General features: G+C 47.4%; 1 protein-coding gene across 6 annotated transcripts in view; it reads left to right on the forward strand.

The window, feature by feature from the left end:
- Positions 1-13,457, forward strand: part of GMDS (GDP-mannose 4,6-dehydratase) — a 494,691-nt gene that overhangs the window by 84,460 nt on the left and 396,774 nt on the right. For all 6 annotated transcript variants that reach the window (XM_081247795.1, XM_081247794.1, XM_081247793.1 and 3 more), the window contains exons 2-3: positions 4,376-4,420; positions 12,845-12,932. In XM_081247795.1, the coding sequence (XP_081103921.1) occupies positions 4,376-4,420; positions 12,845-12,932 (133 nt within the window). The remainder of the gene's footprint in view (positions 1-4,375; positions 4,421-12,844; positions 12,933-13,457) is intronic.

Raw genomic sequence — 13,457 nt, forward strand, 5'->3', positions numbered from 1 at the left:
ACCTCAATTTTTACGGGGAAATAATCTTCAGCTTTACAGACTCCAGGAGACGAGGTTGTTTATATGTTTTGCATATTGATGGGTCCTCGTGTCCAGCCAGTCACTGCTCGCTCTCCTGACACTTGTTGGCCCTGTTCTTGTTCTTCCCTCTGGTTCTCAACTGTACCCATTAGTCCAGTCTGTTCGTTTTAGCTCTTTTCACAGTAGTTTTTAGTTAAAAATGCTGAGGTCTGAGAGATCTGTTTTTACTTTTCTTACTTTCTTTCCTTTTTTTTTTTTTTTTTTTTCATGTTCTGCTCCTTCCTAACTCTGTGACTGGCCACTAAACATTTAATGTTTTCAGTCTCAGTTTCCTGAGCTGCAAAACGAGACAGTGGGATTAATAATCCCTATGGTCGTTTGAGTTCTGTGAGTGTGACAGAGATTTTATCCAGTGCTTTGTGCTGCAAGTGTGAGCCAGGTGAAAATACTTTTCCCGTGCATTCTGCTTCTGGAATCTTGGCACTGCAGCGGCTAATCTTCCCATCTGAAGTCTTCATTCTAATTCAAAGCAGCATCTTCTGTTAATCTTTGAGGTGTCTGTACTCCTCTCATTGGACGTACAGATTACTTTGATATTGTAATTGCAATTAGCTGAAAATGTTTATTTTAGAGTAATTAGGGCATACAGACTTAAAGCGCGTGGCAGGCAGTGTGGACGAGTGCTTTCTCTCCTTACAGGAGGGGTATTTTACTTCCCAGTGCTTGAGGTGATCTAAACAAGGGAATTCATTTTATTAGAGGCCTGATTTCTTCAGCCCAGCACTGCTCATTATCTTACCCTCTTCAAAGAAGCTGCCCAGTGGTGCTTCGGCAGAAACATAGTCTGATTTAGGCGCAGCTCAGAGGGGCCGGTTCTCAAGTTGCATCTGAGAAGCTGTCCTTTTCACTTGTCCTGTGGGCTAGAAGTGAATCCATGTTTGGAGAGAGAAGAGGAATGCTCTCTCCTCTCTGCAAGAAGGTAGGTGGCCATACGTTTGAGGACATGGGTGGGTATGAGGCCATACGTGTGTGGACATGGGTGGGTATGAGGCTCGGTCAGGGCTGTTTCAGCCGTCTGTGGCCTTCGGGAGAAGAGGGAAACTTTCTGCGCTCCCTTCAGCTTTTTATAGATGTGAAATTTTCGGTAATTTTTATCTTACAGTCAAGATAGGATTCAATTTCTGGAATTACTGTGAATTGTATAGGGGTGTATCTGGAACATTCCATGAAAGGTGAAGCACAAGGACGGGGGCTGCAGGCACCAGGCACACCGGAATCCTCCCGTTTTGGACCCTCAGCAGTGGCCCTGCCGCCTGGCTCGACAGCCTGAAACGTACATCCCAAGTCCATCTCCAGACACTGCTTCCAAGAGGCAGCGGTGCCCACATGAGGCTGGAGAAGGCCCCGGCCCTGTGTCCTGCCTCCCCACCGAGCTCTGGGCTGTCCTCAAGTTACAGGACCTTCTGCATTTGGGTCACTTGGTTAAAACTAGAAGGACTGTTTAATCTGTAAGATACTCTGTCATGCAAAGCGACTAAATCAATTTGGTTTAAAAATGAGTCTGTTATGGTCTTTTTATTGCTTTGCTGGGCTCTGACACGCGCTGGTGGGCCCCAGGTGGAGGAAGTGGTTTCCCAGGGCACAGTCGTGGGGGCCCCGGGTTCTGGTCCTGGCTTCCCCTCTCGTGGGTGCCACCAGGCGGGCCCCTAACCTCCACTGGCCTCCCTAACTCCCATGCCAAGGGGCTGCCTGCCTGCCTTCCCGGTGAGTTCCTGGAAAAATAAGACAAAGTATTTCTGTGTCTTGAAAATGTTAAAGCTGTGGTGCTTACTTCCAGCTGTACAACATGTAATGTGAAATGGAGACTGTCTTCATAACCATGTACAAAACTGAATTGAAAAGAGTCCCGGATGGGGTGCTGGCTCTCCAGTGAAAGCGTCTTCTGTCACGAGGCGTGAGCCCGGGCTGGAGTCTGTCCCAGATGAGTTGTGTTCATTGTGAGTCGGACATGCAGTCCGTCAGCTCCTCGGGTTCCAGGAGTTGAGAGTCAGATGTCGTGTTGGCTGTGGCTCTCAGTTGCCGTGACGTTGTGGTTTTCCGTCAGGGGGAGGTGCTGTGCGGTCGGCCCGTCCTCCTAGAGGGGCTTCGGTGCAGGGGTCTGGGGGCCGGGGGAGGGGGGACCAGGGCCTCGCGCTGCCGCGGTTCCCACATCGTGCGGCGGCCCTATCACTTGGGAGACCTGGCAAGGAAGTGAGGAGGAAGCAGGTGCCACTGCTGGGGCAGAATGTTCCAGCCTGGCTGGAAAGTTTGAGGAGGGCCTGGGTGAGAAGAGCAAGACCTATTGACAGGGCTCAGCCCTGGACAGGCCTGTTTCACATCAGCCTCTGAATAGTCACAGCCCCTCCCCTCGGTCTCACCTCTGCCTTTTTGTTTTTAAACATTCTCGGCAACCGTGGTGGAGCACAGAGCATTTTAACTTTTTATCCCAAGAGAAAGTAAAAACGTGAAAAGTACAGTGTTGCCTGCTTCAAAATGACACCGCCACCACCAAGAGCAAAACAAAATGTACTTTCTAGGGCTGTCCGACCTACTGTAAGATTATTATTATTGTTGTAAATGCTTTTCCTGTTAAGCTGTTTTCAGAATTAATTATAAGACTATTGATTATCCTCAAGTTTCTGATGGTCCTGTAGATCGACCTGGCTTGTCAGGGTGTGAGTTGTTCAGCTCTCTTATCTGATTTACTTTGCATGCTGGGTGTGTAAAACCACACAATTGTGTGTATATCGTAAGATTGAGAGGAAAAGGAATGTGCCAGACCATTTCTCTTCTTCTCCACATGAGTCTGTAAACCAGAATATTTATGTCAACAAGTCAGAAGAAAATTTGACGGGGGTTTTAATGAACCACAAAATGTGTCCCTTGTCGCCCTCGCCTTGTCGTTCTACCTGAATTCACGCGTGACTTCTGCATTAATGCAGTAAGCACCCTTGCGGCAGCCCTCTCATTTTCAGGACCCATAGGGTGTCTCCAGTTCCAGCTCTAAGTCAAGCCGTGATAGGAATAAAACCTGCTTTATTTTTCTTTTTCCTGGAATATCTGGTAGGAACTTTTGAAGCTCAAAGGGATATTTTAAGCTTTTACAAACTGAGGAAACCAAAGAAAATCCAAATATTCCCAACCAGTTTTGAGCACACAAGTTTCCAGTAGTTGGAGCCTCTCATTTTTCTGTTAGGTCTGGATGGGATGGAGGGGACCTGCCCGGGCTGAAAGCAGAAGGGCAGTTACAGGATTGAGTGTGAAGTATCCACCCAGCTCATTTTCTGAGCAGGGCTGGTGATGTTCTACCGTATCTCTAGAACTCTGATCTTGTGCCTTGTGGCCTCTTAACAGTTTAATTAGATGGCTCTCATACTTTCTTTCCCTAAAAGTGGCGCATGAGGTATTTTACCTAGGACCTCCACCCTCACCTAGACATTTTTAAAGAATTTAAAAAACGAGCTGAGAATCTTCTGTGTTTAGTCAGACACCGACATCTTAACGTAGAGATTAACTGCATGATTTAAGATGCGTACAAATGAAGTTCCCGTTATTTCATAAAAAGTAAGCACCTCGCTTTTACTGAACTCCGCGTGCGTGTGCGCCTGCACGTGTATTCAGGGCTAACACCAGCGCCATCATGTCTACAGCCCGCCCCCACCCCACCTTCAAACCCCAGACCCTTTCTGGGGTGACTTTCCAGACCCTTGGGCTCTAAGCCAAGGCCACCAGTGCCTGGAGGGCCTCCCCTGAGGGCCCACACCTCCTCCTCTCCCCGTGGCGGCTCTTTCCAGTGAGTGGTGTCAACACCGCTGTGCCCTCAGCCTCCTCCCCGCACTCACCCTGCCCCCTCCCCAGGCCCCACAGCTCCTGTCTCATCCCTGCTCCAGCGTCTCCTCCTGTACAGCACCCCCAGAAGTAGATGCCTGTTTTATGTCCCAGGAGCACCAAGGCCTTCTGCTTGGCCGCACAGGGCTAGTAAGCAGCAAAACCTGAAGCAGATCCATCAGCTTTTGAAGCTTCCTGTTCTCGCTGTTGCCCCCACGTGTCCCCAGATTTCAGTTTCTTTCCCTATGCACGTGGTGATGCCAACGCCTTCCCACGCTCCCGTGGGCACCGGCGAACGCCCGTCTGTGGGAGGCTTCGTGGACGGTGGAGCACCACTCCGTGCTGGTGTCAGGTGTTGTCTCTATTATCTTCGTGTCGGTTGCCAGGAGCCTTATTTAAGTTCCTAGAGCCTCTGAAATGCTGTTCTCAAAACCCTTGGTCTTGGCCACGATGGGTCTGACGGTTGTTGATGTTCCTTGTCTTCCAGGACGGCTCCTACTTGGCCGAGTTCCTGCTGGAGAAGGGCTACGAGGTGAGTCCCCTGTGAGCCGGCACAGGCCGACGGGATACCGCGGACACTGTGGCCTCCCGCTTCCTCTCTGCTGTCCTTCTGTGTGTGTTTCCACGGAAGCTCTGATAACAAGTCCAGATCAGGGGAAGAATGTGCCTCTTGGCCGGTCACAGCGCCAGCTCATTGTGCTCTTTATCTGCTGGCGCGCTGGCAGCCCCCCGCCCCCCATTCCTGCTGTTTCCCTGCTTTGCACGCTTCCCGCGTTCTCAGCTAAACCAGCAACCGGGTGAGCTGAACGCTGTACCGTCCTTAGGGTTAATTTATGATGTCATGTGTTACATAAAAAAGTCCCACTCACAGCGAAGTCACTTAATTCGGAAATTGCACAGAGCAGTAAACACTAAGCTGGTCCCTGGCAAGCCTGAGTGCGAAGCTGACACTTAGAGATGCTTGCTTTCCGGTCGGCAGCCAGTGTTTCGTGGAAGCTGGAGCTTCTGCGTTGGCTGCTCTTGCCCTTGTCTTCCTTTTCTCCTCCTCGTCCTCCTCCTGACACGTTTTCTGCTTTCCCTGAAAGAAACAACGGTTTTACATATTAAATGGATGTATCTTAGTGTGTACATCTTACACTTTTTAAGAACTGTTTTCAGATATGCACATCTCTAGAAATCTCTGTGCTCTTCAGAGGACAGAAGCCTACGCAGTGGCACATGTTCTCTGGCCTGATTTGGGGGGTGTTTACCTTAATAATTTTGGATGCCATGTTTTTTCCAGTCGCAGGTACATTGTTTAAAAAATGCGCACCGTAGACAAACGCAAAAACAATAGCAAGGAATTTGGCATTTAAGCACCAACAGGATTTGAAGAAAAGGAATCTAGTTTTCTTACTGTAACGCATAATCTTTTCTGTGAACTTTGACTTTTAGACTTTGATTAATAGCAGATATGATTAGACCTTCTGTGCCTTTATCTAATAATGGCTACTTCTGCATCTTGTAATGATATCAAAAAAAGGCAAATGGGGGCTTCTCTGGTGGCGCAGTGGTTGAGAGTCTGCCTGCTGGTGCAGGGGACACGGGTTCGAGCCCTGGTCTGGGATGATCCCACATGCCGCGGAGCAACTAGGCCCGTGGGCCACAGCTACTGAGCCTGCGCGTCTGGAGCTTGTGCTCCGCAATGGGAGAGGCCGCGATAGTGAGGGGCCTGTGCACCGCGATGAAGAGTGGCCCCCGCTTGCCACGGCTGGAGAAGGCCCTTGCATAGAAACGAAGACCCAACACAGCAAAAATAAATATAAATTAATAAAAAAAAGGCAAATGTAACTGTGGAAATAGGCATGTGCACATATGTTCATATACATAGATTCCTGTAATAATTGAGCAATCAGTTCATGTTCTGCAGTGCAGAGGATTTGAGAGTTGTATGTAGAATAGAAGCATTGGTGTTAGGTGAGGACTGTTACTTATTCAGGCTGGACTAACTTGATGCTTTAATAATTCTTCAAGGAAAGGTTAGTGAGAGAGACGTACTTACCTTGTTTCAGATGTTGGGACAGGCTAAGAGTCCTTTGGTGGCTGGAGCGGGGTGAGTGATTTGGCTGTGTGCCGAGCGAGCCGAGAGGAGGAGCTACCTGAGCAATGGGGACGGGTCAGGACACCTTAGCCCCAAACGTGGCCCTGGGTATGTGAATATTTTAAGCTGACAGAGTTTGAAAAAACAGCAGAAGTTTCTCCTGTTTATTTGTTTTTGTCCGTTTAGTGTAGAGGAGGGGAACGTTTTCCTCGACCCTCTTAAGGGTCCCTGGCTGGGTCTGAAAATTAAACGGAAAGCATACAGATGTATTTAATGTAAGTTTTGTGTGACATGGGACCCTTCCTGAGAAAATGAGGATCCGAAGAGGCGGGTAAGCCTGAGTACTTGTGTGTTAGGTTAGGTGAGGAGGGACGGCGGTGGAGAAATGAGGTCCAGGGCTCTGCAGCCAGTGTAGGGCTGGGGGTGGCTCAGCCAGGTCTGTTGGGTGGGATTCTTCCCAGCATCCCCTTGTCTTGGGACGTGAAGATGCTCCTTTCCTCCAGGTATGGGGAGGGCACCTCCCACCTGGCTGCTTCAGGGGAGAAGGGCGGGGGGAAAGTCAGGGTGACCTTCCCGCTTCTGTCATTTTCGCAGACTTGTTCAGCTTAAAATAGGCAGTGTGCCCAGACACCATGCCCTGGCTGAGCCCCCCACAGTCGCCGCAGCTCGGGAAGAGAGAGGCGGTGTGTCAGCAGGAGTGCTCGAGCTGTGTGGGTCCCGAGATGCACTTCCGAAGTGGACGCGGGGCACTGAGGCATCAGATGCGGATGTGGCTGGCCCCAGGGGAGAGGGAGCTGGCGAGGAGGTGTGAGGCGCCCGGGAGGAATGGGAGCGGGCGTCTGTCCGGACGCGGTAGGCGGTCAGCTTCCTCGGGCAGCAGGATGGCGATGTCAGTGTTACTGGGAAGGGCCCGGAGGAGGGCGTGCCCAGGAGGCAGAGCTCCACGTAGGCGGCCTGTTCAGGAACCGCCGGACGCCTGAAGACGGGTCGTCCTGCTCCTAAGTGGACCAGAGACTCAGGAATAAATCAGAATCTAGGCCAGCCAGGTGCGCTTCGTGTGTTTTCTTCCGTTGGCATCTGAAACTGTAAGAGCAGGTTGGATTCTGATAGAGAAAGACCATAGAAGGCCCACTCGGCAAATCCCAGTTCGTGGGAGGGATGAGTCATTGAAACAGTGATTGGCAGGAGACGAGAGGGCAGGAGGAGATGCTCCCTGCAGTGCAGGTGGAGGGTTCGGAGCTGCACGGCGTGACCGGGAGTGAGTCCTCCTTGGAGCACAATGGAGTGTGAGCTTTGTAGGAATGGGGGCCGTGAGAGGGTGTTTATCTGTCCTGTCTTCCGTCTTCCTGGGCCGCTGCCTTCCCTTTTATGAGATGGATGTAATTGGAGGGTGACAGCGTTTCCCCTGGGCTCTGATGACAGCACAGGCTTTTTTTTTTTTTTTTTTAATATTATTATTTTTTATTAGTTTCTGCTTCGTAACAAAGTGAATCAGTCATACATATACATCTGTTCCCACATCCCTTCCCTCATGCATCTCCCTCCCTCCCACCCTCCCCATCCCACCCCTCCAGGCGGTCACAGAGCACCGAGCTGATCTCCCTGGACAGCACAGGCTTTATCTTTCGCTCAAAGCAGACGGGAGAGTGAGTTTTTGAAGAGGCTGCATTGGACAATTTCCAGAATTACCACCCGCAGCCCCTGGTGGCTCCAGAACATGAGCAAAATAAATAACAGGGTTAGAAAATTGCCTCCCGTGAGATGAGAAGGGGACACCCCTGTCCACACCTGAATCCAGAGGGCCAACGTCAGCCATTTTGGACGAGCACCTCCTTCTAAGTCCGAGGGTTCCCAGCGTTCAGCCTCAGAGCCACCCGGGCCCCACCGAAGACGAGGCGGCTCAGTCCGGGGCCTTAGACCGGCCTTTCTAACAGCCCCCAGCTGTTGCGGTGGCTGCTTTCCTGGGTCCTATGGTGTGAGAACCACTGCAACTAGAGGTTCAAATGAGCTCTTTCAATGCCAAGGTGAAGATGAACAGCATTTCTTAAGATATCTTAATTTGCGGTACCTTGGTTCTCTGAGCTCTCATATTATTTTGAATCTAGTCTTTGTAGAAGGAGTATCCCAAGGCCCAGAAATAACTGCAAACAACATACTTTGGGGTAGCAAAGTGTCGCTGGGAACAAATGAACCCTAGGAGGAAGAGCTGCCGCTTCTGAGGACAGGCTTGACCCTGAGGCTGAGATCTTCCTGCATAAGAAAGGGGCAGGCTTCCCTGGCCGGCAGGGGTGAGGTCAGCCTTCATGATGAGCACGGGGGGCCGTGGACCCCGTGGACAGTCAGCTGGAGGGAAGCAGTTTGAGGAGCAGAACCAGGCTGGCTGGCGTGACGATGGAGCAGCAAAGGCAAGCACAGGCCTGTGCGTGGAGGTGACGTCGCGCAGTTAGTCACAGAAGCAAAGTAAAGGTGCCAAAAGCCTGGCTAACCTCGAAGCAGAGGGAGATGTTTGTGTATGCCTTGAAAGGGAGTCTCATATGTTATAGATGAACTAGTTATGGTTAAATACCTCGTCTGACCACACACCATAGATTTCCGAAGCTGCGGGGCCTGGTCACCTGATGTGTCCTCTGAAATCCATGCATCTGATCATGTTTTTTTTTTTTTTTTTCCTTCAATTCACGATATATTATGAACGTCATTCCACGTCAAGGCATAGGACTACTTCATTTTTTGGCCGTGCCATGCGGCATGCGGGATCTTAGCTCCCTGACCAGGGATCAGACCCTTGTCCCCTGCACGGGGAGCACGGAGCCTTAACCACTGGACCGCCAGGGAGGTCCCGTCTGATCATGTTCTGAATGAACAGTGTAACGTGAAAAAGATGGATTGCTTCATCCCGGGTCCACTCCTCACTGAGAAGGGAGACCCTTTAAAGGTTTAAAGTTTTTAATGCTGCTGGTTTCTTGAATTTTGCTCCAGATTAAACATTGGGGGGGGGCATAAAGATAAAGAGAATGGATCTAACACGTGTTCATTATTTATAGAATGTCTGTAGGTATCATCTCATGATGAGGAGAGCCAAGAATTCTCAGCGTTTATAGAAAACCATCCTTTAAAGCTTTATAGATTTAATTATACACATTGTTGAAATGCAGAGGGTAATTCTCCTTTGTACCGTGTCAGGCCGCTCAGAGCAGGGAGGTGAGCGAGGCCATCCAGCTCGCGGTGGCGAGGCAGCCCCTGAGCTGGGTGCTGGACTGCGTCCTTATCCTTTCCCGCCACTTGCTGGCTCCGCGGCCTCTCGGAGACTTAGATGACGAGTGCACGTGTCCCCAAGGTCGCCACCAAGGTCAGGTGAGACGCACGTGGACAGCAGTCCAGAGGAGCTCTGTGGGCCTGTGGAGCTTAGTCTTACAGGACAGGCGGGTGGCAAGTGCTTGGTGCTGACCGGCCGAGGGACGCAGATTTTGTAGGAGGCCCTCGGTCCAGTCTGTTACTTGGCATCAGGGAAGGACGGGTGTGTGACGTTGCCCGGGTCCCGGCTCTGTGCGTGCTCCTTCTCGTCGCCAGGGAAAGAGGAAAACCACAGGAGTGAAGCTTCCTGCGAGGTGCCTCTGGTTTCAGGTGCCTTCCTAGCATCACTGTTAGCAGATAAGCCAACAATATACTTTTGTACTTATTTTGTGCAAAATACAAAGAGAAACCAGAAAAATGAAAGACAAAGTCAAACCCTTTAAAAGCTAGAATGCATCTGGGAATATGTGAGAAATCTATATTAATTAACTTGGTAACAATGACAACACAGCAAATCAGAATGTAAAATTAGAGAATAGGTAAATCGTGGGTTTCCCTTCCAGGAGAGGAACTGTAACCAGGGGGCCTCAGGAGAGCAGAAAAGAAATGGGGTGTACGGACTGTGCAGTCATCCCTGGGAGACTGTTAGAACTGGAGTTCCTGTGCTTCCGTTCTTGATCTGTGGATCCTTTTTTCTGAGTTGTTGGTAATCCTATTGATAGAAGCCTGGGTGCGAAAAAGTCAAAGCTTTTTGTGGCTTTCGCTCTGAAACCATACTGAATGTTGGCACGATGGGCCACGTCCACCTTTAACAGAACCACGTGCTGGTGGCGTGGTCTCAGGCAGCGTCCTCACCTGTGCGATGGGAGTCACGATACGAAGGTGGTTGTGAAGGTTCAGTGATTTAATGTCCACAGAGAACAGTGTCTGTGCCCGTGTGTGTGCTGATGTGACCGACGTCATCTAGACTTTTCAGAAGCAGGTTGCATTAAACATCCCTGGGAGGCATCCTTGCCTCCAAGAGAAATCTAGACACTGAAGAATTTAAAATCCAGTGGTAATAATTTTCTGTCTTCTTGACTGTAATCAATCAATCCATCGGTCAATCAGTCAGCATTGCTGTGCATTTATACTTCCTAATCTGACTCTCGGTTTTGAAGTCAAACCAACTTGGTTCTGACATCGTGAGAACTTGAAATTTTCCTTTTCATCACTTAGTTAAATGGGACTTGAAATTTTTTTGTCAAAAATGCTCACTTCTGTTTAACACCTTAGTTTTTCAGAAATTTTGTTTTTGAACTGCTGTAATTTAATAACGATTTTAATTAATTTTATCGGGAATCAAATTTAGCTCATTCATCTTTTCACTTTGGTTTCCTAACTCGTTTCTTTTTCTCCAAAAATCCTTATAAAAACAAACAAAAAATCCTGCCTACCTCCCTTCTGTAAAGAAAAAGCTGCTAATCTCTAATTCTTAACTAGATTATCCAGTTTGCACACATTTTGGCTTGTCTTAAAGTTTGTATTTCACCTGTCTCAGAAGTAGACAGACTCAGCTTTCATTAGTTCTTAGAATAATACTTGCTGTCATGGATTAAGCATTTGGCAGGTCTTTCTTTCCCTGTATACACATACCAAAAGTTGGGAGTGAGGGGAAATTAAAGCACAGCTTTTTTTTTTTTTTTTTGTATTAAAAAAAAGACCCAAAAGTAGCGCTTAATGTGTTTGGTTATAAGTGTGACAGTGAAGTCCTGTGTTATTTATTTGCTGTGACTTTGGGTAATTGTCTGATTTTCATACCGCATCCATCAATGTCATTGAATATTTTTATCAGTCCTTTATGTTGATATAAAATGTGTATGTATATAGCATTTCTCTTTGTTTTGGGCTGTTGGGACATGTGACTTATCCAGAAGCCAGCAATCAAGAGAAAAAAATAGACTAAATCATATTATTATTTTTTTCATTGTCAAAGCTAAATTATCTGTTTTTAGAACATATGAATTCCTCTCTATCCAATGAAATCAAGCTCAGCTTACATCTGAGATCTGTGTATTTCAGAAATTACTTTGGTGGTAAACACCAGTTTTGATATGTATAGGTATATATGTGAACTTGGTTTTTATTAAAGTTTATTAAGTTTACAGAGTAGTTGAACTTTATAATTAACAGCTTGAAAAATTGGAGACCATGAAGTTGAATTAATTCTAAGCTTAATGTAAGTATTATTCTCTCTACTCTTTTAAATTACGTAATGGATACGTAAACCCAAATTGCAATTTAATGTTTCCTAGATTTTACTGTTTGCCTCCCGAAATGTCAACCAAGTTTGTGATGTTCCTGTCTTAAAATATTTTCATGTTTACAAAATTTTCTTGGGTTTAGTTCTTTTGGAAAATAATGTGGTTTTAGCTCTTTGGCTAAAGTATCTAACCAACAGAATTATTAATTGTGGGTGTGTTGTATCCTTTGCTGAAGTCAGTTTCTCATGTATGCCATGTAAAGTGACGATGACATTTCTTTCTATTTGAAGGAAAGTCATATGTGCTTATAATTTCCCCCCTGCACTTGGAATATTTGAGTCATGCCAAGGATTAATTTTTGTTCGAAATAGACAGAAAACGATTGAGTTAAAATATAGAAGTGTATTCAGCTGCAAATGAAACTACCCAGCATTAGAAGGAATGCTTCTAAAATAAGAGAAGGACTAAAACTGACACCAGCAGCACTGGGACATGGGCAGCCGGTGACATAAGCTGGTATTAGCACTGGCAGCACAAAGAAGGGAGTGAGACCAGGTCCTGAACAATGTCTCTAATGTATCAGACACAAATAGTCTTTTCTTTAGCATCGGACAGGTATGTGTTCTGGTTCCAATGACTTTTTTCCCTCACACTTGTCACGGTTAAGTCAAAGATAAAAATTAAAAAAAAAAATCCTCCCTTCATTTGAGTTTCCTTCATGCCTTAAATCTCATAGGACATAAGTCTTGTCCCTAACCTATGCTATTTAGCTTTCTTAGCTTTTCCACACAGCTGCATAAAAAGCAACGGCTCCCCGATTCTCTTGTGGACCCAGATACATATTTATTTAAAGAATCAGTGCCAGATGCAAAGCTCGGAGGGCACTGGGCAGGGCTGGAGGCATCAGAGCCCTCTCCTCGTGCTCTGGGTTGAAGAGCGGTCCAGGCTGTGTGACCGATACGGCCTCGCCTGGTCTGTCTTCGGTTTCAAATTGAAGAGATATTTTTGTCAGCAGTAGGACCATAAGTGTGTGTGTGTTTGGAAAAGGAGACATTTGAGTATCTACAACTAAGCACTCACTGTGAAGTCACGTCATTATCTAATTACTTTCGTCGGGATTGGCAGTAGAAACACTGGAGAGGGCTGGAGGCAGCTCCTGTGGGCGGGGGCGGGGTGGGGGAGTGAGCCGCCGAACTCCTTCTGCTAATTTAAAATAAGGTCTTTAAATGACAGTTATATGTTTTTTCACGAAGCTAGACATTAGCAGAATAACGTTGCTTACGAATCCTCACTGCATATTTATAACTTATTCTTATCCTTCCACACGATAAAAATGCAGGTCCATGGAATTGTACGGCGATCCAGTTCATTCAATACTGGTCGAATTGAACATCTGTATAAGAACCCCCAGGCTCATATTGAAGGAAGTAAGTCATTTTCTTTTTCTAAACTCTCTTTCTGTGTAACTTCCTGTATTATGATAAGGTATTTTCAAATGTCATTTTTCTCAAAGCCCATCAAATCGCAGTTATTCACCCATGAGTTACCTGCATTGAATGCTATCTGCACGCTTTGAAAACCCTTCCCTGCCTGCTGCCCTGGGCCATGGTGTCACCGCGGTTAGGCCGTTACGAGGGTACCATCAGGTGATGCTGCTCGAGAGGCCAGAGCAGACAAGCCTTTGATCACCCATCTCCAGGTGTCCCTGTGCCCTCGAGTCAGATCAGCTCCACACTCAGAGCCCTCCTCTGCTTTTCACGTTTGGTCTAATTTAATCAAGTCAAGCAGCCTTTGTACATTTATTTAATTTTAGAAATAATTGGTGAAGACAGGTCCAAAAGCAGATGGCAGTCAAAAATATATTTAAACTGCTTTACAGGCGGTTGTCGGTATTTGCAGTTGTTTGTTACTTTTGGTAACACAGTTGCAGGGAGTCCATCACGCAGTTGCGG

This window comes from Mesoplodon bidens (assembly GCF_964165515.1).
Source record: "Mesoplodon bidens genome assembly, chromosome: 10".
NCBI lineage: Eukaryota > Metazoa > Chordata > Mammalia > Artiodactyla > Ziphiidae > Mesoplodon > Mesoplodon bidens.